The sequence below is a fragment of the Haliaeetus leucocephalus genome, unplaced genomic scaffold, assembly GCF_000737465.1.
Source record: "Haliaeetus leucocephalus isolate CR32 unplaced genomic scaffold, Haliaeetus_leucocephalus-4.0 Scaffold450, whole genome shotgun sequence".
NCBI classification, from domain to species: Eukaryota; Metazoa; Chordata; class Aves; order Accipitriformes; family Accipitridae; genus Haliaeetus; species Haliaeetus leucocephalus.
The window spans coordinates 11,206,736-11,231,919 of NW_010972886.1; the positions used below are offsets into that span (position 1 = coordinate 11,206,736).

The 25,184-nt window shown below is 42.8% G+C and overlaps 1 protein-coding gene across 1 annotated transcript in view; it reads right to left on the bottom strand.

Annotated features, from left to right (window-relative positions):
- Nucleotides 1-8,116: 8,116 nt before the first annotated feature.
- The window catches only part of MACROD2 (MACRO domain containing 2), an 896,045-nt gene continuing 878,977 nt past the window's right edge, over nt 8,117-25,184 (bottom strand). Inside the window, exons 17-18 of the mRNA XM_010574793.1 lie at nt 13,920-14,003; nt 8,117-8,178 (exon numbers count right to left, since the gene is read on the bottom strand). Of these exons, the coding sequence (XP_010573095.1) occupies nt 8,117-8,178; nt 13,920-14,003 (146 nt within the window). The remainder of the gene's footprint in view (nt 8,179-13,919; nt 14,004-25,184) is intronic.

The window sequence follows — 25,184 nt, forward strand, 5'->3', positions numbered from 1 at the left end:
TGACAGCAAGGTTGTTCTCACTGGGCTTGGTTTCCTTGCTCTTTTCCATGAGTGCTCACGTTGACTAAACACCATTTCTAAGGGGTAGGGGGAGCTTTTCTCAGCTGCCCTCTACTGAACACCATTTCTTTCTGGTGAAAACCAAACTTGATTGCAACCTTGTTTTCTTGGTGGTACTGTTTCTAGGTGAGATGTGTCCAGACACATCGTGATGGACTATACAACCTGTACTGTAAGAGCATTTAGGTTGACTGGGCGCTGTTTTCCATCCTGCAATTGCACAACAGCCCCACGACCTTACCTGGTGAATTCATTGAGACAAAGCTTATTTCAGCTCACAACACAAATGCAACTGCTGGGGGTGAGGACATCCCACACCCTAGACAAGCTGGATTCAGAGGCGGCTTTGGGCAACGCATGTCTTTTTGCATCGGGAGCAATAGGAATGTGAAAATTCTCAGCAGCAAACACTAATCCCTCTTTCCAACACCAACCAAGCACACATGCGTATGCCTTTCTACCGAGGAGAGGGTGATGCTCAGTAGGTTTAAACCAGAGGGAAACCTCACCTGACTCATGCAACCAGAAGTGCTCCCTAGGCGACCAAGCCCGAGCTGCCACCAGATGGAGCAGCCTCCCTGAGTACCTCCTCCACCGGCTGTCTTTTCACCAGGACTCTTCCCCCCCCCGCTTCTTTTTTCTACAGGAATTCATTACGAGAAATGTTTTATCAGTGAATTCCGAAGGAATTAACAGTGATTTGCCGCTTATATTAAGGGGTTGCCGATAAGTCTAATAGAACGAGAAATTAGGGTATTTAAATGTCTCCTGACACTTTTACTTCAGGCCAAAAAGAAATAAAAAGCCCAACCCATAACCCCAAGACTAATTAAAATCCCAAAGCACAGTTTTCACCTTACAAGATAGATCAAGGTCATAAAGACCCCTTTGGAAGTTTCTGTGCAAGAGGAGAAGGAGGCAAGGAATCAAAGCCAATTTAAAGCATGCACAGAGCCCTTTGAGGAGTGGCAGGCTCGCATGGAAATCCTGAAAGACAACCCAATTCCTCTGGGAGAATCTCTCCGAGAAGACTGAGCAGGAAAAGTGGTAACCGAGCTTCCTTTTCTGCAGACTTAAGAGTGACCTCCAAAGTTATCAGCTCAGCAAAAGACTTCCCCAGGCACAAATCTACCACTTTTCCAGACAAGATCTGGAAGGGGTGTGGGTGTGTGCATGGGTGTGTCAATCTGGGCAGCAGCAACAGGAGTATAGTTAAGGATAAGTTTATCACTCATCTCATCCTAACACATGCTCTTTGCCTAATCCACATCATCTGGACAAACACCCATTGCTGCAAGGGTCTGAGCAGCCTCAAACACAGGCCCTTCTTCATCCTCCAAAACCACAGAGGCTTTCCTCTCGACCCTGTGCTATTCAAAAAAAGGGTGGGACAGACAGTAGGTGAGAGATTAATTTATTTTTCTCCTTTTAAACAGACACCTGCTATAGACAAAAATGTTCCCTTGCAGCAGAAACAGGCTACAGCATAGGGAAAGCGGGTGCCTCCTCCTAGGCTGTACAGTTCTTGAGACGCAGTGAAAACAGAGTTCTTGATGAACTGAATCCAACGAGATGCTGCATTACAGCTGTTGCTGGTATTGCTCTCTCTCAGGTTAGCTCACCGCTACTAAGACCATACATGACAGCTGGGTCCTGCATCCAGCAAAAAGGCAGGCATTCCCCACTGCCATGCATCTCCTGTGCCTTGTCCTCTTCCATTCTACAGTCAAAGGGTTGCAGGCAAGGAAAGGTCAAATTTCAGAGAGGGAATCCAATTCCTCAGAGAGCTTTGAACACACAGAGCCAGCCCCCTAACTTCAGTTATCGACAATTAAATGCTTGGCCTTGGATAAGAGTAAGGCAACATCAGTACAAGTGTTTTCATCTATACTGGTGACATGGGAAGAAAAAAGCCACCTTCCCACTTTTTGCAGTATCTTCTACCCATTCAGTCTTGAAATAAGTCACGGCAGAAAGGGCACTGCGTGTTGTCTATTATACCTGCGGATTGCATACATATCGGAGTATTCTTTGACAGATGATAGATGCCAGCAATTTAGTGCTGGTACAACTGTGGGAATGGGTTTTGTAACATCGCTGATGCAGCGATGGGACCAACCTGTTCCCCTCTAAGCTGCAAAGTCCCCATTCTTACCTTTCGGTAATGCTGTCCAAAAATCCCTCCGAGGTATCCGTTTCTCACAAGATTCTGCCATCAAGTGAACGATAAATTTAAACGAGGACCTGGCTGCACGTGCTGGTGATCACATGTCCAAACTGCAACACTGACAACCGAAATGACCGCTGCATGATCAACACGGTTAGGAGGGAATAAACACACAAGTGGCATTGCCTCGTCTTCAGGACAAGCTTTATTAACGTTTCGCTTTAACAAACATCATAGTACGAAGGCATTGGTTCTTTAAGTTTTCCAACGCATGGCACAGACAGAAGGAAAAATAACAGACTCGGAGGGAAATTCAGCATGTAAATGACAGAGTAACGGAAGAGGCATGTGTTAACCGATATAGCTGCTAGACTATCTATTAGAAGACATTTTGCAAACAACAGTCTACATTTCTTTGCACAGAAGTAAAAACATAGTTTTGGATTGAGAAAATTACCTTTTTTAATTTGTACTTTTTTTTTTAAATTTTCCTTTATATCACAAATGTCAGGGTAAGGCAAATCCTGGATGAATCATATGATAAAAACCCCTATTCCCCGAGAAAATAGATCCACATACTCTGTTAAGTTTGTAATTTTAACAGCAAAGCTGGCGTGCACTGCATATAAAGTCTTTTTTTTTTTCCATATATTTTTATTCAAGTGCGTAAAGCAGAACTGTGTTAAGTCACAGAGAAACTTTCTCAGTGCCTTACATAAAGATTGACTATTAGCTGCAGCAAATGTGTGACCCATTATTACGGACTATGTCTCAAACATCCCCTTTGGATATCTGTATGGAAGGAAACCCATTCATCATTGGAGCAGTCACCAGCCCAAAGAATATTGTGCCTAATGGTAGGCATGAGTGCTTTCAGGCACAGGACAAACAACAATCAAGCAGAGCCTGATACTTTGTATGCAAATGTCAGCACCAAAGCGTTGCTATTCCCTTTACACCACTGCAAACACATTGCGGGTTTAAACCAAAATCCTTGTCATAAATCCCTGCGGGGTGATTCTTGGTCTGATACTTGCTCTTCTACAAAACCAGCTCCTTCCATTTCTGCAGCTTCAGCAAGAGTGGCGGAGACTGCATTGAGAAGTTCAGCCTTCACTACTAACTCAGCGAAAGAATTCACGCTGCCACTCTACTCACTTTATGCCTAGTGAAAAACCCTAACAACTCAAACCAAAACCCACCCGAAGACAGACAGATATAGATGTGGCTGCAAATTGTCCTGTAAGGACTTAATCAACTCCTACGTCTCCTTGCTTTACACTTCCTACCTGGGCTTTGCCGCTGCATCCTTGGGCAAATGGTTCATGGTTTCAAAGACTCGCTCCTGTTCAAGGACCAAGGTTAAATGAAAAGTGCAATGAAATTACTGTCAGGGGTTAGAGAGTGTCTAATGTGACACATCTTTGCAGTTATTTTTTTTTAAACTATTGGTCAGTCTTCACAAGGATTTTAAGGAGTCTTTGTCTCCTTGCTGAACCGTCACACCTTGGCAGCCAGCCTCCTGCGGGGCTATCTCTTTGGCTCCGTTGCTAAAACCAAGGCTGGCAATGGCGAGACAGACATCCAACATGCAGATAAGGGCAGCCTACAGCTCCATTAACGTTGCCCATGGGTGAGCACAACAGAAACAAGAACAGAGCTATAGTCCGTTGACTGAAGTTATTGCAGCTCTGCAAAGCTCAGTTCACCCCGGCCGCCTTGGATCTCTTCAACATTTCACAGAGCTCACCGAGTTCATTCCCAGCTCTACGGTGCTAGTTCCCTCACTTACCTAGATGGAGGGAACCCTTCAATCCTGGTCTTTTCACAGCAACCACACAAAAGGGGAATTGAGAAGAGAGACATTTATTCCCCTTCCTCCCGAGGTATTTATCCACTCCTGCCCCACCTATTATGACAGGCCGTTTCAATCATAATCACCCGGTATGGAAAATATACAGGAACATATGGGATGCACACCATGCAGAGGTACTACCCACAAGGCCTCCCACCGCAAAATTGCAATCAGCTGGAGACAAGGTGAAGGAACAGCAGGAAAAAAAAAAATCCATGTCCCAAAAAACACGTTCTGTCAAGCATGATCCCAGGGATGGGAAAGAAAAGCAACAGAGACACCTCAAAGCGAACAAGGAGTCCCTTCAAGGGTGCTATGTGGAGAACAAGGGCCAGAGGAATGGTACCTAGCAAATTTAGGTAAAGTTAGCAATATTATAAACCCAATTCATAGGCTTACGTCAGCTCATTTACTCCTTCCACAGTCGATCCAATTCAGAGTTACACATCAACCGATCTCCAGGACAAATGGGTGACAAAGCAGCTCCTTGAGATCTTCTCTGGTGCTAGTGTCATCTGGGTTAAAAAACCACAGGAGCCAGCACAAAGAAATACTCTTTCGATCCCACCACAAGCAAACATGCTGGAGCTGCACATAGGAAGATACGGTGCTGCCTTTCCAGGGGCTGTACTCTCCGGGTGAAATCTGGGACTTTTCTTGTTTTCCTTTCTAATCCTTGTTTATCCTTGACACCCTTTTGAATTAACCTGCAGCTGACAGCAGCCATCAACTGCTGTAGCCAGTGCTAGGTGTGTTAGGGCCACATTTGACTTGCTGTTACACCAGCAGATGATTTATCACCAAACCTACTCTAGCTGGGATAAACCCAGATCACAGGAGGATAGAGAAATGTCTTACCTTGGTTTTTACATATTTTTTTTCTTTTCTTTTTTTTGGCCAGCTAGTAAATAATTATTTTGGGATTCATGCATATTTGGGGGGAAAAAAAAAAGAATTAATTACCGTGCTTAACATGATCAAATTACTATCAGCAGCATTTTAAAATACAGTTTGTAGCACATCACACCATGGACAGAGGTTGCGTGCTTTTCCATTGAGCGTATTGTCTATCGGTTTTGGTTACAGCATGGTTGGGAAACGTATGTGAAACCCTTTTGTTCCTTTTCTAAAAATTTCAGTGCAGCATTTGCTGGCAGAACAATTGACATATGGTGAGACATTCTTATCCAAATAACTGTTAATTGCTTTTTTAAAAAAAATTAAAAAAAAGAAATCATGCATATGCCGTAGAAAACATAATGAGGGCTCACGTAAGATACAGTGTGAAGTTGTTAAAGCTAGCAGCTGTATTTATCTGAGGCATTGGAATGATAGAGTTAATGAGCAAACTCTGCTTCCAGCATGGACTCAAGGGAATCCGGCCAGCGCCTCTTCTAGCAGCCAGGGTTCGGACACAGCGACCTGCTGGCGGGTGCCGGCAGGAGCTGCCGATCGACAAGCCTGGAGGTGGGCAACGTGCAGGGCTGTGCTTATCAATATTTCTGAGATTATGGAGCATCTAGTCTTGCAAATCCCTAGCACAAGGAGGGCAGTTGTTTATCAGTGTGTGTGGATTATAATCCTTTGTGGCAGTTCGTGTTCTTGAAGAAAATCTCCATTTATATCCTAGGGAACAGTTTTAAAAAAAAAAAAGGAGGTGGGGAGGAGAATAAATGGGCTCCCACAGGTTGCCTGCAGATAGTACCATAACTGGGAAATAAGATAAAGATGCTAGGAAAGGGGTGGGCCTAGAAACAGGCTACTGATGATATGGTGCAGGAGGAAAAGAGATCCAATATAAGACAGGGACTCACAGTTCAGAAGAAACTGTTGTAATTGCAGGGATAATTGCAAAACTTTGTTAGAACTGGGAAGTTATGTTTCTTTCCAACAGGCTTACAGAACAAAATGCAATGAAGAACAAAGAGAAATTAAAGCAAAGAGTCATTTCCCCAAAGCTCCCTCCCACCCAACCCACGGAGCATCTCTGCGTGCTCTTTTCTGCCAAGAATTATGCTGTAGGATGTCAGTGCCTGCCCGTCGGGTTTCCTCGGGTCTCTCCTCTCCTGCATCCTTCCTTCGCCACAGCGGGGGAGAGAAAAGAAAAAAAAGCAAACAAAAAAAGGCAAAATTTCAAATGTCTGTACAGAACCCAGGTCTCATCTTTCTAGCACAGATGATGCCTACAGTTTCTCTTTCTGTCACATGCACAGCATGTGTACATGTCACGTGGTTTATATATAACAGCCACTATTACCTGTATAGCAAATTGACTGTGCTCATTAGCGTTTCTTGGTTTTCCACAGCACTGTGCTACCTAGCTTGATATCAGAGACCCCCAGCTCTGGTAGGTGCTTTGGTGCTAGACCACAGAACATATGTTAAAACCAACATATTAAAATACTAAACATAGCAAGCAAAAGGATCTCCTCGGCTCTGAACGATGCTAACGAGACCCTTTGAAGTTTAACAGGCTGATCAATCCTCCCCAGGGACCCGCTCCTTGCAATTAAAACAGTGGCAACAGAGTCATGAGGACCTCGATAGAGAGCTGCGAAGGATTCGATGCCTGCTTCTAATCCTGCACATGCCATTACAATGCTGGGCAAGACATGGTGCACCCCGGCTTGGGCCTCTTTGCTTCAGAAAGGTGCTGGCAGAGCCAGCAGTTGAATTTGAAAAGATTTATTGATTGATTGCTAATTGTGGTATTATTCCTGTGAACTCTGCCTTCGTAAAGCAAAAACAACTCCAGCCCAAAACATCCACAGATACTCATTTCCATGTGAAAATGCAGCATGAAACACAGACTTCCAACGGGCCATGTGAAAGCAGTAATAATCATAGATACCTTTTTTTAAACTGAGGAAGGGTATTAAACTTTCCATGTATTTTTAACAGTGAGGATTTCATTAGTTCCTCTTCCTTTTTTGACTGAACAGAACATAAACCCAGAAGCTAGGGGAGGGGGAAGGAATAGTTGCGGAAGCCGTATTTTAATGGCGAGGGCACCTTCTAGTTTCGCTTCAGTACTTTTTACCAGGGACCGCATCAGGCTTATTTCTCACTCCAGCAGTATGGCAGCACATCGTCTATAATGCTGACAAGGACAAAGGGCTACGCTCAGTAATAAGACCTTGTATTTTAAGTCTCTGTGATACAGCTGCCGCCATTGTAAAGCCACTATAGTTGGTCTTGAGCTACATGAAATCCCATTACAAGCATAAATAACGCATCTTGCTGTATATGATATTGGCATCTCATGACAATCCTACGATAAAGGAAGCGGTGCGCATTAACGCTTAAAAACTACTTTTGACGGAGAAATGGCAACTGCCTTTTGTAATTGGGGATGAGTCTCGGACTTCTGTCTTCCTACCAAATTATTCATTTTTATCTAGGGGCAAGGCTGTTTATGCCTATGACAAACTCTGCCACAACAGCAACCATTGCACGCTCCTACGTAGCAGTATCATTTAGTGTATAAAGCCATAAAAAGCTCCAAAAGGCAGCAGGCCTCCAGAAGGCAGCTCACTGACTTTGCCTTGTTTTTCAGTAGTATTGCTACAAGTGACATTAGGCATCAGACAGCCAAGGGCAATAAACCCCTTGTGACATGAACCTGTTGTTCCCAGAATACAGATCGTACAGAACTGAGTTCGGTTCCAACTGGTATAAATTGCCTGTAATTTTCCTAAGCAATGCCAAAAAACATTCACTCAGTTACTCTTCTGTTCCTTATATCGGTGCTGTCTTGCCTTCTGATGATCTAAGACTGTGCGCTCTCTAAATCCATTACAGTTGCAGACTGCTACTATAATATTTACTTGACAAATCAAGTCTACTGGGTATTCTAATTTTTTTGCATAATATAGGCCATATTAGACAATTTCTTTTCCTTTGTATTCTGTCTTCCTTTTTTTTTTTTTTTGTAAGGCCTACCTTTAATTAAGGACATTTTTAAAGCAAGTTTTCAAACAGAAACTGAATGGAAAATGGGAGGAAAAAATAGCCATAAAGGTCTTACCTGTTACTTAAGCTTCCTGCTCTGTTTCCATAGGATCATTTATACTTTCAACTTGACTATTCATTTCAGCTGAAACCAATATGAGACAGTCATCAAATTCTATTCATGATACTTGTTAAGTTTATCATGTCGAGTAATAACCACTTCTAACCCAAAGGGGACATTTATTGCATTAAAAATTCTACGCCGTAAATCTGCAAAAAGGTCTCTTAGGCCAGCCATCCTAGCCTGCGGTTCCACAGAAACCCCGACAAGCAGTCCTGCCAGGGTGTAGGTTTCAGCATCGCTAGAAATGCAAGCTTCTGGATCTAGATTTTCCCTTTGGTCCACGTCCATCCAGTGTGACTTTGGCGCCCAACCAAGGTGCCTAGCTCAAGAGCTCAAGGACCCTCCTCTGCCTCTGTAGGCCACAGGCAGAGATATAGGTATCTCCAAAGGGTGATTTAGAGTTTCGCTGGGCTAAGTGGTCTCGATCCTGTGATTCAAACATCCACAGGCTTCCAACAAAGTTCCCAGCAGGACCCGGGGCTGAGCTGTGGGCCAAATGCAGATCCATCTCCAGTTACAGAGATGCTGCTACTGCCTCTGGGGGTCCTTGAACTGCAAATTGCTGGAGCCTAGGAGAAGATTCAGGGGCAACATCACTATACTCCTGCACATACTAGTTCACTTGTGTACTATCCTTTTACAAAACCAATCTTCTTTTTTTCATTTAAAATTACTAAAAACTAGGAAATAATTTAAACAGAAGGCTTAAACTCATTTCAGCGTGACCTTTGTCAGAAATATCATCTAAACTATGGCAGATGATTGGTCCTATCTAGACTAAATAAAAAAGGGTTACTTCAGCACGTGCATTTTTAAGATTAGTATTTAGTATTTGCTCTGCAATGAATGTGAATGGAGCCATTTATATTAAGGCTTTTTTCCTTTCTTTAACCTTGCTTTATGCTGTGGTATCAACTGCAGATTACAAGTCATTTGACGTGGGTGATGAGAAAAAACCTCAAACCTGAATGGGAGATTTGGAAACTAAGGGAAGATGGGAAGGGGGAGGGGAAAAAAAGCCAAAAATCAATAACTATGCTACTTCCAGCCAGGCACTATGATCTCTTTCTGAGTCAATATCATGTCAATACACCTGTTAGGGCTTTGATGAATTATTTGTAAATTATTCATCATCTATATGCAGAACAGATACCGTAATGGCTTCCTGGATGTATGCAATGAATAACAAGAAAAGTATCCGCTCCTGATTATGGAGCTCTGATGCACACCACATTTAGCAATGTTGTGTTCTTTACATGCATTTGCATAGCAAAGACAGGATGCTTAATAAAAAATCATTAAGGGAAGGCTGCTGTAAGGCTTCACTCATGTTTTACAGAGATCTCCTGCAAAACTAAAGCTTGATTTGAAACCTAAGGTTAGGCTCCATCAGCATCCCAGATGAGTACACATCCTTCCCCTTCCTTTTATTATGGCTACGAGCAGTTGACCCCTGCCCGTCGTGCTGATAGCACGTCACATAGAGGGAGTCAAATTGCAAACTGCCTGGGAATGCTTTCAGGGCAATGTGAAAGCATGGAGGAGCCCTGGCGGAGACATGCGACCCAGGGCCCCTGCCAGCAGGGAAGCAAGAGGAATCACTGAATCCTACTGTTTTGCAGTGGAAATGGCAGCCAGGCATCCTGCATCACCGGTGCAAAAAGCATCTGCCGTGCACGCCGCAGTGGGAAGGTGTCTTGGAAGTGCTAAGGCACAGGCGGGTTTCACTATTTGCTTTTTCCTATGTGTTTGTGACTAAGCTAAGCTCAGCTCTTTGCATTAATGCTGGCAGGGACAGGAAGATCTAACTGAAGGATAAGCTTCTGCAGACCACCGGGTAAACCCTGACAACAGATGTCACTACAATCTACACAATTCTTTATATTTAGCTGGAAAATAACACAGCAGCAAAGCATCTACTGCAAGAGCAGATGGAAGAGCTGCCACTGGGTACGGCAGGGATGTGACTCACAGCCCTCGTTACCTCCCAGCACCAGTTAGTGTCAGAACGACATTGTTAGCCCTGGGCATGCTACATCTGATCACATTGCAAGCCAAAAGTGGCCTTATTCCTGCTAAACAATGTTTTTAGAGGTGTTAAACTGCTAACTTATGTTAGTGGTCTTTTTGTACCTACCATAATACGCTACAACAGCCAGCAGCTCAGCGAAGCACCTGAAGTTCAAGGAGGCTGCATATCTCCTAAATTCATCTTTACTTGCTCCCCCTTCTGCAGCTTCATGCAGGGTATTTTATGCCAGAAACGGACATTTCTGTGCAATGGAAATGGACATTCCTATGCACTCTCCCTGTCTGTTTTCCCTTAAATTTTGGCCTGTCGGGGACAACCTGTCTGCACCTCCTCTCTCAATCTGCTGCTTAGCAGCTCTCAAATTATGACCCGGGAAGGATTTCCCCCCCAAAACCTAGCAAGTTCCCCGCAAGAGGAGAAGAAATAACCCAGCAAATAGTTCACATCCATCAAAGCGTTGCAGTTGCTGGTGACCCAGTGGATGTGTGTCGGCAGCAAGACATCCTACCTCTCCCCTGCAAGAAAGCTATGTGCTTAAAGGTCAGCTAGCCAAAAGTCACAGTGCAGCATCTAAGTAGAGAAGACAGGCAAACAGGAGACTGGAAAACCAAGTTTAGAGTCTTCTGCGAGAGAGCGAGCACATTTCCCCACCCCAGGATATTACGCTGTAGACCTGGATGGCAGATGAGACCAAAATATTACCATCTTGATTTAAAGAGGAGCTTGGTCAGACTCTTACTTGCAAACATAACCTATTTCCTCAGCCACTTCCTAAACAATGTTTCCCCTCTGCATCCACATAACTTGGCTATAGCACATTCAGCTGTAACTCCAGACTGCCTAGAAAGAAAACCACCTATCTTGAACTCAACCCACCCTGCAGTGATGAAACACATGCGCCTGTTTACTTGGTAGTTACTTGTTTCTTGGATATTACATCAACACCAAAAAAGCATGAGGGTGTTAGCTGTTGAGATCTTGCTTCTATATTGCTTTGGCGAATCACATGAAAGTCAGGATGCTGATGGCACATTCATCAGTCTGCACCAGCTTATAAAAAAAATGGGAAATTTCAGGTTTGACACCGACTTAATCTTCTTTTCTCCTATTGTGTCAGCAAGTCAGGATACAGCTTTCCACAGGCTTGAAATAAAAAAGGTGAATGAGTAACCCCATTATAAAAGGAGTGGAGTTTGATCCACCTAATACCAGCTGGAAACTAACATCCACCTTAGCAATCTTTAAAGCTTTGGTGGCGTAAAAAAAAAAAAAAAAGAAAGAAAAAAAAGAAGACTAAAAAAAGGCTGCCAGCAGAGAAACATAGTTTAGGAAACCAATTGCCAAGGGTGGGGTTTGTCATCATTAAAAAATACTGATCAGCAAATCTGTCCTGGGTATGAGAAATTTAATATCCACAGGTCTTCGCTCTGGTGGCTGATGGAGATTGCCAGTAGCAACCTGTATCTCTACCCTTATTCAGGTTTATGTGAGCACCCTCTGACAGCTTTCCTGATGGAGAATCACGGCCAGCTTTCAAATAATAATAATTTCTGAAATATATCACTATTACAGCTCTGCCTACTAGATGAACGAATATGAAGATCCACCTAAGCTCTCTAAAGTCTCTGCATTTCTAAGGCACTTTTTGCTGTGACATGGTACATGAAATTAAAACACAAGAGCTGGGCTGCCAAGGGGTACCTGGTGATATATGCTTGTGATTTCAGCTGTGAAGTGATGAGCTCTCCTGGGGCGGGAGGAAGGGGACCAAAGAAAAATAGGCAATTTACATAAAAATTACCATCAAAGGGAATCTTCTTCTTTTTTAAAAAAATCTCAAATAGTACCCAGTACATTAAAAATTTTAGGGCTTTTTTTCAGCAAACCTTAACCCTTCAGATAAAACAGAGCATGGGGAGTTTGATCCTTCCTCTGTTCTGCTTTTTTTAAACACGTAATGAATGTCCACAAGAAAAAAAACACCCTATAATATAATCCCAATAGCAATTTAAGCTGGAAGGAAATGAAAACTTCCCTGAACAGCAGAGTACTCTTCTGCAGCCTTAGCAAACACCCTTTTCCTGTCCTTTCATATAACTTAGAAAGTTAACAGAAAAGGAAGTTACAGGATGAGTTATACGTAGGCGACCTTACACGATAAGCAGGATTTGAAACAAAGAAACCTATCAAGATCATAATTTCAGAAGCTGTCAGCTGATGCAGCTGTGCTGTGCTACAGCACACATTACAAGAGCTATAGGATCATTTTTCTTTCCAGCAGGAACTCCCTTAAGATATTCATTTAGTAAATTTGGATTTGTTTTCACTAAGTAGCTCAGACCATTCCAGGGATTTGAAATTCAAATATTTTAATGTGACTATGACTGTTTGGTTTGTTTGTTCAGAGAATGAGGAGAGAAGGCTGGTTTGGCTTTATTCTGCACGCTCACTAGTAATAGCATAATCTCTAGTATTTAAAAAAAAAAAAAAAATCCATTATGCATGCTTTCTTTTCCTATTCTTGCAAAAACTTTCCTACAGGCCAGTATCTAAATCAGCCACCGATTCAAATGCTGCAGCACGATCTGACAGCAGAGAAAGGAAATCAGCATTAGATTCTTTGTGTAACTGAAATAAAAAAATAATATAATTGTTTTGTCTTTGAGATGTAAAAAAGTATGCCTTGAATTTATACTATGTCAATGCTGAAGAGGTTAAAGAAGGAATCAAAAATCAGTCTTTGCTACAGAGAGGGGTCCACTTCACAATAATAAAACAGGGACTGGAACCCCAATTCCAAAAGCACTGCCTTTTGGAGCAGTAAAGAGGGCTTTTTGGGTAAAAACCAAGAAAGCCCCTTATGTAGCTTTGTTAAGCTATAAGAGCCTATCTAGAGGAGCAGTAAAGGGTTTACCTCACCAAAACCCAAGCATCGGGACCCTGATTCCATCCAGTATTTCTTTCACACAGAAAGAGCCTAGAAAGCCTTTTTTGTTGTTGTTTACGAATATGTTAGGCACTGCAGAGCTGGTGCACCATCCTGGTACTCAGCCCTTGCCAGGTCCTTGCCAGAGAGATGGGTCATCTGCTCACTGAGGTCAATAAAAAAAAATAAATTCCTTTCAAAGTCAAGAGATTTGGCTTGATAATGTCCACAAACCTGACTGCAACTGCTGTTGGGTCACCAAATCATGACAGTTTTATCAATAGTAAATGTTCTAGGGAGAGAACTTCCATCTGCTACCAGACTGAGCTAAGCAGGGACTCTGAATGAGGAGGAGGAAGGGAAATTGGCTCCGAGCTAGAAGGAGGCCAACATACGAGCTCAGAGTGGTTATGCAGCCAATGCTTGCCCCATGATGGAGTCGGGCACTAGCACCGGAATTTTCAAAATACTATCCTATGAATCCTGTATGAGACCACACACATCCTGGCCAATTTGATATCCAGATCAAAATTATGGTGGGCCCCAAATATTTAGTTAAAAAGCAAGTGGGCTGAACATAACAACTGAACACATAAACCCAGAGAATTAGAAAAGCAGGGCTATGGCACTGAAAGGTACTTCCACCAGACTTCCAAGACAGTAGAGATGTACAAATTCTCAAGAAGACTCAGTTGAAGAGAGTATAAATATAACTCCTATTTTGGGGGGGAAGTGTAGAAACAAACCCCAGAAAGGTATCCTTCGTATCCCCCTCAGGACAATTAAAATATTAGAACAACATACCATCCTTACTTGAAACGTTTGCTGCTTCACATGTGAGGTCAACTTTCATAGGCTCCACAGAAGTTTCCTCTTTCCCTTGCATCCCTGTAAGACAAGCCAAAGAAGGAGAAAAATCAATACTTAGAGTACCCAATTAATGTATAATTCTCAACTCCGTATGCCTGGTTTTTTTTTCTTTTTCTTCTGGCATGCTCTTACCTTTATAGATTCTGCTGCTGTATAGCAGCAGCCATTAGAGAAAAAGGCAGAGGATATAGGGGGAGGAACATAGTCTGAAAATAATTGCTTGAATGTTTGTAGCAATCTGCACGCTTTTCTAACTGGGATTGTTAAAACCACATCATGGTGTGTGCTTCTGCCTCCCTGCCATTCTTCCCTCATCGTTTTTGAAGAATCCCTTCTGCTCATAAAATGCAATATATGATGGGGATGTAATCACACTTACAAAGTTTCTCTAGCTAGCAGAATAAAAATAGATACAGTGAGAGTTCAAGTATACCAGGTAGTCAGACACAAACTAGAATGTGAATTTAGGAAAACGCATTTTATTGTTGTAACTCAACATTTCTATCTCTTCTGCCTCAGGCTTGTCTGGAAGCTTAGATTCAATCTCCTAACAACATTTGAAATGGAAAAAAAAAGTGGTTTTGCTCTTTCATACAGAGTTCTTCTAATATTCTGACATTTAGAGTGCCAAGAAGCCAATTTTTAGTTAATTTCTGATTTAGCTACTTCTCTACTTTTGTGGCTGCTATACAGCCTGTTGCACATATCCTGCGTTTGAACTACAGGGTGTCAAGCTATTGATTGCTAAGCAATCCAGACATTTGGGTGGTTATTATGAGACAGCAAAGCATAGCAAGCACCAAGACATCTCAAAACCAGTTTACTCTTAAACTGAAATAATTTACTTTTTCAGCAACAGAGATTAAACGTTCACGGTCCCACAACCACCTCCCTCCCCTTTCTGTGGAAGGCTAGAGTGGGGTTTTTTTAATGTACTTCAGTGCACTACAGTTATTTTGTCCATAAACACATATCTACCACTGAATTTTTCAGCCAGTTTTTCCTTCTAATCGTATCTGCAAGCCAATACATTTTCATGGAGATTTTAGTCTTCTCTGTGCTCTCTACGTTGGCAATGCTATTCTCACAGGCAACCTCCAGCACACTATCTATAGTCCTACCAAGCATCAAAATGCTAAAACAAGAACACAGCACATACAAAACCCAACAAACAATAGCCACTGGAAAGCTGAATTAGCCATCTTGGCAAGCATGGGGGAAAGTGGGATAGATGACTTTACAGTGATGGAGATGTCACCCATCATTTTAATAAATCTTAGTATTACTGCAGAAATCCTTTGGTGAATTGTTGTATCACCAGCTCTACCTCTTCCTCACTGGTTTAAAATTATCTCCCTGTACAAACAAACAAAATGCCTGTAAACATCTGTGACTGTGAACCCCGCATGTCAGTGAATGCCTGAGATGGCCCCTTTGAGGGTGCGTCAAATCCCTGATGCTTCTCCAGGGAATTCGGGAGAGTGAGTGTGGTTTTCTCCTGAGGTTTCTTATGCACCAACAGGCCTAAGCTTTCCCAGCATTTGCCCACCTCTCTTTTTTGCTCACAGAAAGGATAAACCCAGGTCACTTCATCACAGAAGCATGCACACATGGCAGGAACTTGTCAAGTACAAGGCTGAGAAGGTATGTTCAAAATCCCTGCCTGACTTCTAGCAAAATCAATATGAAATTTGGGTGACTATGAAAGCACTGACTGATCAAGGAAGATACACTGAAATTCAGGTTGTGCTACATTTTGATTAGTGGGGGGAAGCAGAAAAGCAAGATTTTGGAAAATTAACTGTTCCACCACAAGAGCAGCCTGCAGCGGACGCAGCCCTTCCCACCAAGACACTCAGTTTTCTGATGTAGGGATTTGGGATCCCTGCTAAATAGCAATGCATGCTGACTGGCAGCTGATGCCTCTGAATCTGACTTTGCCTCCTCTAAAACATTGTCTGTTAACCAAGTAAAGCAGATAAGATAGCACAGGTTACATCTTGGCTCCCAGTTTCTCTAACAGCTAGAGATAGCTAGTCTCTCTCCTGTTGTCAGCTCTTAAAGACGCCTGCGTGAGGTTCCCAGGCCCTATCCCAAGATCTCCCATTAACTAGCTGGCACGCCTGGCTTCACCACACTGCCGAAGGGTTTCTTGCTTTCAACTTCAGAAATCTCTCATGCAGCTGACAGGTGCAAAGGATTATTGGCACAGCGTTAGGTGAAGACAGAGCCTAATTAAAGAGAAGACATTTTGTTCATACGCATGTGTGTGTGCATATGCACCTGTGCTAATTAGCGCTGCCATTGCAGGGACGAAAGCAGAAGGCATTGAGGGCCCTCAATACCAAAAGCTACAGGTTTGCCTCTCGGGGTAGGCAGCCCTAGAGAGAGGCTGGAAAGAGCAACAGCAGCAGCAGCAAATTTGCAAAATTACTTTTTGAGAGGTTTAGGGTCATAAACATTGTCAGAAGAACACTAATGTGTTTTCTGCTTTTTCACCTTCTTTCCACGTCTGAATAGCTGATTCCCCATCCCTTCTCAGAAGGGAATATGGCCATATTGGGGTTTTTTTATAGTGTATGTTGATTGTTGGGTATTGTCAGCAAGAAAATGATAGTGGGAAACAATGTTCAGGGACAAACAAGGCAGAAGATATTTTAAACCTTAACAAAGCTAAGCACCACTGCAAACCTTGGGAGGAGGCTTGCACATTATATCATCCAATTTTTGGGAAGACTTTCAAACTCGGTTAATATAAATCTTCATTTCTTCCATTGCTATTATTGTGGGTGGGCGACAGGAGCATTCACTATACTGCCATGCAACTGGAAAGGGTATTATCCAAAAAGCTTCTTCCCCGCCGTGCAGTAAAACCAAGTGCCACACAGAAGCGAGCCTGATTCACATAAACAGCAGAACTCAATCAATACCAGAACCGCCTCGACAACCAATTTATTCTAGAGGCCTTCCCTCACCCCCTTGTTTTGATTGCTTCAGGTTAGAACACAAACAAGCGAGGCATTTCGGGTCTCTCAGCAGGAGCTGAGAGTTACCAAAGGGGAGGGAGCCTGGGAGATACCACTTTCAATTTCAATTACCATTTCCAATTGCACTCCTGACAGAGCTCATTACCTGAACCCTTTGCAGTCTGGTTACACAACCAGCCTAGCACTACGTGACAACAGGCTTCTGGCACGGGCAAGGACAGCTCCCAGCCTTTTGAAATGCATAAGACAAGTATATACCAGGAAGATCAAAATCTCTGTACTGTTACTTCATTTTTTTTTCTCCTTTATAGTCACAATCTGTCAATATTTCCACGTGGTTACAGCTAATATACTGTTCTTTCTCTAGAGAAACGTGGTTCCAGATTCACACATGATTCACAAGATTAACATGAAGATGTGGTGGTTGTTGGTACATTAGCATCAATTTTAAAAGTGCCCGAGTACAGAGGTCAGACATCTATTCTCCATACCCCTGATAAATCCTAATAAGTAAAAAGTGTAAAAAGTGTAACCCTCCCCCTTCCCCTCCTCCTCCTCCCTTTGCACAAGGTTTACATCTATTTTAAGTGATAAAAGCAGGCAACTATGCAGGCTTAGAAGCTGTAACACACAGCAATCCATAAAACTCACTTTTACTTGATCATCAGCAAGGCTTTGCTGTGTACTGAAGAGCACCTTTGTAATCAGGAGAGAGAGGCAGGCTCCTCTCCCAGGTAATTCAAAGCAAAATCCCAATGTAGTGTCCCTAGAATTGATGAATCATTCCTGGAAGGCACCTGACCTGGGTTTCTGCTCTGAGCTGCGCACCTTAAGGGAGTTTATTTCTCTTTGCTGAATACTGAGGGAGCCTGGGAGATTAGGCTCTCTCTGCAGAGCCCGGCCTTCAAGACCAGCCTTGGCAGTCCTTGCATGGGACTTGGGTAATAAATGAGTACTGTCAGTGCAATCAGACAACACCAAGATAACTTAAATCTTAAAAATTCCCCAATTTTAGAAGTCTTGCAACTAAGTGGGAAATCCTGGTCCCTAAGATCATTCTAAATATTTGAGGAAGAAAAGAGTTATCAATAATACAACAGTCCAGACAACTACTATTTTTACAGGCAAAATGGCAAGGTCATTATTCCCATAACATGTCTGCCCAGCAATTTTGGGAGTTGCCACAGGAATTCCAATAAAATACTATCCTGCCCATAGGCAATTTGCAACCAGGGGAGATTCATTAGTCATAAATTATTTGTAGAGCAGTTGCTTCTACTCATGTTACATACTTTGAAAAAACCCCCTCTGTCGTTATGCAATATGAAAACCACATTGCAGCTATTCTGAACAATCCAGATTTCCCTGATTTATACCCATTGAATAAAATTTATTATTTTGAGTTTAGCTGTAAATACACTTCCCCTAATTGGGAGACTCTGAGAGACAGAGGCTCGTTAAAATCCAAATTTCTCTGGTCAAAAATTGAAGGCACCATTTTTCATCCACAACAACAAAAACCATAGACAAAGCTCTTCTGACACACAGCTGCATTGTCTTATCTGTCAAAACCAGTTCCATTTTTCTTGCTCTGCAAACAGCCAGAGCTGTTTTTTCCTTCTTCCCACTCATTTCACTGTAGCTCTTTGCTAATGTGACTCTCAAGCCTTCATGTACTTTGTTTACTTCTGTATTTTAATAGCATTATAAACGCTGCTTCACTTAGAAACTGAAGCTGTCCATGATACAAGGGCTCAGTCTGACTCCTGTTCAACACCTCCATCTGGGATGACTGACCCTTTTAACCAGACCAGATTCTACTACATAAAAGATTTATGCTGTCTTCTTGTATGGCTCTACATGCAAAACCACCCAACCTGCTGCTCTTGGGGCTCTAAAACAAACACAGCAATCACGGTCTGTCTGTACTTTGTTATGTTCAAGTCTGCGGGCAGTTCTCTCCCTCGCTATCGTTCTGCAACACATAGGTCAAGCACAACAGCACTGAGTCTGCAGGAATAGCACTGCTGCAAAGGTGCCTCTCGCTATTCGGTGTGGCTTCATTAACAACACACACCTCCACCTGTTAAATCAGGAATATTCTACCTTGATCAACCCCGTCCCCGCCCCCCAGCAATTAGGCACCATAGAGATGAAAAGAAAACTCAAGGACACGGATTCCTGAGGGGGGTGTGCTGGCCAGGACGCTAGCTTTGCCAGGCTTTTGAAGGCACTGAACATTATTCCTTAATGCCACGCGTGGGCTGTCAGGATTCACGTTGCAGCCCCTTCATCGTTAAATGGAGCATTTACCCTCCCTTTTGGCATTTTGGTTTTGTCTCCCAGAGTAACCCAGCGCAATGAAGCTCCCCATCCTTCCAGTGTAGTGTGCATCATCTCAGCTTTCTGTGTTTGTGCACGCAACTGTACCTAAAGGCATCGCACTGCTTCCGGCCATTGTTATTTCCAGCTCAAGCTGAACCACAATTTTTTTAACACGATTGAAAAGTGTCTAAGATCCGCTTATCCCTATCCCCTTCCAGCCCTTTATTAAACATACTGTTAGTATATCTCATTATGCCTCCTTTTCCCTAAAGGTGGGAATGGGAGGGTAGTGAGGATTGTCTCTCAGCAATATGGTCCATAAGACCCATACAAATTGGGCATCTCTAAAATTGCTAATGCCCATCAGGAGCTCTTTGTATCTTTTGTCACTCTGTAACAACAGGATAAACCTGCACACAGCAGGCTCTTGATGAATACAAGGGCGTTATCATTTTAAGGAAAACCCTTTTTGAATTTTTTATTCTGAAAAAGCCTTAGCTGTGCAAGAGGCCATGTTGCTGTTTTCCAGATGCTTTTTTTGTGAAACCTCTCATCAGAGAAGAAGCCTGCAGCACAGAATATCTGAAATGGAGCACCCAGAAGCTTTCATCGCAGTCCTCAATCGCTGGCTGTTAACACAAGTAAAATGTTGCCTGGTTGTACTCAAACTAGTAGATCACCTGTCCCGAATGGCTTCCAAAGCCCTTGTGCTCCACTTCCCTGCCTATACAAGTAACGCAGATAGCATGTCCAGTGGTATTATGAAAAGTGAAGGGTTTCTGAATTAATACAAATGGCAAGATTATTTACCTTTCTTTCCCATTCTGTCATTTTCCCTTCCACCCTCAACCATTTATGAAACTCGTAAGTGATTTGGTTCAGTTCCTGATCACTAGCTTCCTGATCCTAAAAAGCTGCATAGGTGTGAGGAATTACAGCACTGAAGGATCCTTGCACATAAGCCGCAGGAAATTTCCAGGTCTCCTAAGGCTCAGCTTTCACCAGGGGAATGATGTTGGGCATTCAGTTGGGCATTTTTCTAATTCCACAGCCATGGGAGCAAGCCTGCTGAACGACTGCCGGCTGCCAGTATGATACGTGAACCTCCACTCCCATCACATTATTTCCTCCGCACACTCACCATGCTCATTACCATGTACCTAGTCTCTCTCCAGCTGTCCTCGTACAGCAACTTTAATTCCTCTTTGCACCCCTAATCTGGGGTGAGGACTCGGTCCTTAATTTTGAAGAACTGATCCGGGAGCCCAATGGCTTTAATAGGCTTTGATTTCCCCTCCAACATGAACAACTTAATAGCTCGTGCTGCTGCTGGATTTTCCATCAGCACATACTGTGCCCCTATTGCACTTCAATCTTGCATTCACTGTATTTTCTAAGCTTTTCAAATGATCTTGAGACAACCGCAGCAAATCAACAGACTGAAAGCAAAGAGGTCCTCTATCTCCTAAGTAGAGCAGATTTGTCAGAATGACACCCTGTTTGTTTCAGAAAAGGGAAAGAAACTTCCCGTTTCCCTCCAAAGGAGCCACTCCAAACAGAAGAGATCGTGCCAGTCCTCAGTCCTGAGCAGCTCCACGAGAACTAGGTGGGTGCTGGGAGTGAACAGAAACAATATTTATGAAAGAAATTACAAAGAAAGGGTGGGGAGGGAGAGGGTAAGAACCTGAGAGGACACAAATAGCAAATTGCCCAAGAACTGGCAGTTAGAAAAGTTCCTTTCAGGCAAGCACCCTCATCTTTTATGAAGTCCCTGCTCTCCAGCTACAGCAGAGAGGACGATGGGGTGAAAAAGTGCACCATCTGCACAGGACAAAAGGAGGCTTTGCCTGAGTTTCTGACAACGTGCAGGCGGGGCTGCTCGCCCTTATGGCTGCAACAATTTATTTCTGGGGTCACTGCTTCTGAAAGAGATTACTGCTGAGTCGAAGAGTAGCCTTGGAAAATATTCTGTTCAATTCCTTTTCAAGGAGACTATTGCCAAGTGTATGAAGAATGAGCTTCAAAGTAGCAGGGAACAGCAGCAGAAGGGTAAATAAGGAGGGTGTATGGACCTACCTGAAAGGCAGTTACAATACACAGTGTGGAGAAAGACTCTTCCCTGTTATTTATCCAGAGACCACAACCTAAATTTTGCAGCTTAAATTAAAACAGAATATTCACAGCAAGGAGAGGCACATGAAGTTCAGCAAAGTTCTGCTAATAGACATAACCTTGCAGGTATGCTGTAATTTTAAAACATCTTGTGATATAAAGATACAACAGCCAGCAGGAAAAATAAAAATTAATTTAAAAACCCCCAAACACCAAAAAAGCAAACCTCAATAAAAACTTGGATAACCAGAGGTAGAGTATACAACACACCCAGCTGAAATGTCTTGCTCTTTGGAAAGAGTACTTGCATTTCTAAAGGCTCATCATCTCCTGACCCAGCACTCTGTTTTAATTTTTAGAAAGCTGTTAGCTTCCTAAAACCAAACTGAACACAATATGAAACTCATTTGCTTGAAAAGAAGTGGTAATTGGCAGCACTCAATAACAAAGACCTCACAGGTGATACTTGTATCTGTTTCCCCTACTGAGACATATGTTCAATAATGATAATTTTTCAAAAACAATTACAGAACCATACCCTTTTCTTTTTTTAACTGAGCTCTGCTCTGACTCCTTCAAAGCCAAAATTTTACAGTCAGCTTTAACTATATGGTGATAAACACAAATCTGCTATAAAGGACTAATTTTGCTACTGAGCTCCTCACCTATTCCAGTTTTCAGGGCTCTTGTCTTGGACCTGGATGGTGACTCATCAAAATATAACAGATGTTTAAATAAAACACACACACAGGTACACTTCTGCGTATATATTTACATTCAAGGGCAGTAAGCAATTTTTCATAAATAAATGGCTGGGAGTTGGTTTCCCTCTGTAAAGAAGGGAATAGCCAAGTGATAGATGGCAGTTCTGGATGTATTACCCAAGGCAATGCTCCCCATTCTGCTTGGGAAGTGCCACATGCCCCGTGGAGAGAAGCCATCGCTGAAATCTGGCTTCTGGAGATTCATGCAGCTTTCACTGTCAGAGGATGTCATTAATGCTGATTGCTGCCCCCATTTCTCCGGTGAAAGCCTGGCGCCCTCTACAGCAGTGAGCAAGCCAACACCAGCCAGCCTCAAAGGAATGGGAGGGAAAGCAAACACATTGCAAGTGCTGTATTACCTCCTAAGCATGGATGCCATTTTTAATTTCTACTGGTAACTGGATGAATATAAGACCAAAATTTAACAATGATGACGTGGAGTAAGATGTTTCCCCAGGAAATAACTACATCAGAGCAAGGGGTGGCCTAACCTCCAGCTGCCCAATGCCAGCAGGCAATAACCACATCCTCCTCTGAACACAGAGCATATAGAAATAAGCCATGATAGAACTAAAATTCCCAAATCACAGCACTGTCAGAGGGAATCGTATGGCACCTACTCCCAAACCCGAGACAAGCCTAAAAGAACAACCTACTGCGGGCATTTCAGCTCCGTGGTGGCAATCATGCTCTTCTACCCATTTCAGTAGCATGTCTTAAAAATCAGCTTTTAACACTGACATTTTGGGGTGTGAGGGAGGTGCAGAGCCAGACAGCCATAGCATAGCTGGTGTTTAACACTTGAAATACCCACCCATCCTCCTGACACTCACCTCTTCCCATGAAGCCAAGGGTATTTCCAAACCACCAAAAAGCACAATGGAAAAGATGACTCCTGTGGGTTGCTTTCAGAAAAAAGTAATCCACCAGCCTGGATGTTATCATCTGCACCATAGCAGCATATCGCCACATGATGATTGGCTTGGCCAGTATTTCCTGGCAAGGCTAAAGACTGGATTTAGATTACCAAATCATTGAGGTTTATTTGCTGTATTTCCTGGAGAAAATTTTAAGACCAAATTCAAAATTCTTAGTGTGGGGTAGAAAAATTTTGCCCACAACACAGCTTCCAGAAGAGGAATTCTGCAGGCCAGGAAAAAGCGAGTGTCAGTACTGGCAGTCATACGCTTGCTTCTCTTCCTTGCAGAAAGCCATTATGCAGTGTTTTCTAAAATTGTAAATGTTCTTTCTGGCTCACAATGGGAAACAACACTAATATGCATCACAGGGTGTGAGATAAAATGTGTGGCACTATTGTTGCCTTTGATTTGTCTTCCATTTATATCAGCGCTCAGTAAGAATTACACAAAGACAGAGCTGCAGTTTTTTCTTCTCAACTTCTTCACATGTCATCCTTGGTTTGGTTCATAAATTCTAGGGTCTAACTAGGATGTTACATCAGAGACAGGAATTTACATTTAGATAACATAATGCAAAGAATACTAACAACCATAATCTTCCCCCCGCCCTCCAAACAGCTCTAGAGAGCTTCCCAACTGACCTCAGCTTTGTAAAACAGGGATCTGGCTTATTTGCTTTAAGCTGAACATTTCTTTCTCTTTCTCCGGTAACCTACCATTCAGGGATTTTTTTGTTGTGTGGGTCTGGGTTTGTTTGGGTTTTGTTTCCTGCTTCCCCCCTGTCCCTTTTTCTTGATTTTAGCAAGTCTCACTCTCTGTGCTGCCCTGACTTAGTCTCTAGCTATGAAAATGGCTCCAGTTTGTAGTCTGGGAAAAAGCCTGGGAAAAGACCCTGAGCATCCCCAGAGTGGGGGAGTGTGATAACTACAGGAGGAAGGCCACTTTGTTTCTTGTGAGTTACCTAAAAAAATAGGTAGCAGACACCCCCAAGAACAGCTTTCTGATTGCGGGACACTTAAGAGAGACAACTTTTCTTCTTCAGGACACTACACAAGGACTCACTAGTCATGGGCAAACAAAAAAACAAAAATTAAAGCCACAGTAAACTGCTCCAGAGAAGTCCTCAGTCAGGTTCATCAACTCTGATATCTACCAACATTGACACCCAGGTCCAGTGATTTACCAGATTTGCAGCTCAGTTTAGGTGGAGGGGGCAAGTACTGGGGGCTTTTTTGTCTCCCAAACAGCTTTATTCCTAATAACGCTTCCCCTTATACAAGCGTGTTCCCACTGTTTGAAGAGGTCTATCCTGCTGTTACTGGTCATGCTGGCAACTTTATAAGCAGGAGAAAAAGGGGTCAGAAATTTACTCTAGGTTTCACACATATCAGAGACTTACTTGTATCAAAAGAAAATAAATTCAAATAGCAAGTTAGACCAAGGCTGGCTTATGACTAGATCATTACTGTTACATTGGGTAAAAATTGGAGCAACTCATTTGGGAAGCTTAGGCACATTTTGTTCTCAGCCCTCTTGCCTTCACTCCAAATTATTGAAGATTCCTCAAAGTCCTGTTAAATCTCAAGGCACCAGATAGAAAGTGGAGGCCAAAAATACAAACCACATAACACAAAGTCTGAACAAAAGTCTTTAATAACAAAAAAGGAGGGGGGGAGGAAACTTTCAGTTTTGTCTCAACATATTGTCTCAAGAGAATATACTTTCAAAAAGACCAGGATTTTTCCCTTTAGCACTGGTGATTGTATCCCCTCTCTCCATCAAACACTCTTTTAACAGAGAGGTTGTTGTAGATGTCAGCAGACATAGGTCAGTATTTTCAAAAATAGGTGGCTAACATCAGGACCTCTTTAAAACGGAGTTTAGATCCTGATTTTCAAAAGCTCCAAGCGCCCAGCAGCTCCAGCTGCCTTCAAAGGGTCTCGCTTCATAAGGTATTTGGGATGTGCTCAGCATTTTTGAAAATCAGGCCACCTATTTGGGATCTTAAACACAGACTTAAAAATTCAATGCCAACTCTTACTGCACTAAGGATGACACCACCTCTCTAACCCGTGCTTAGAAAGCTCAGTG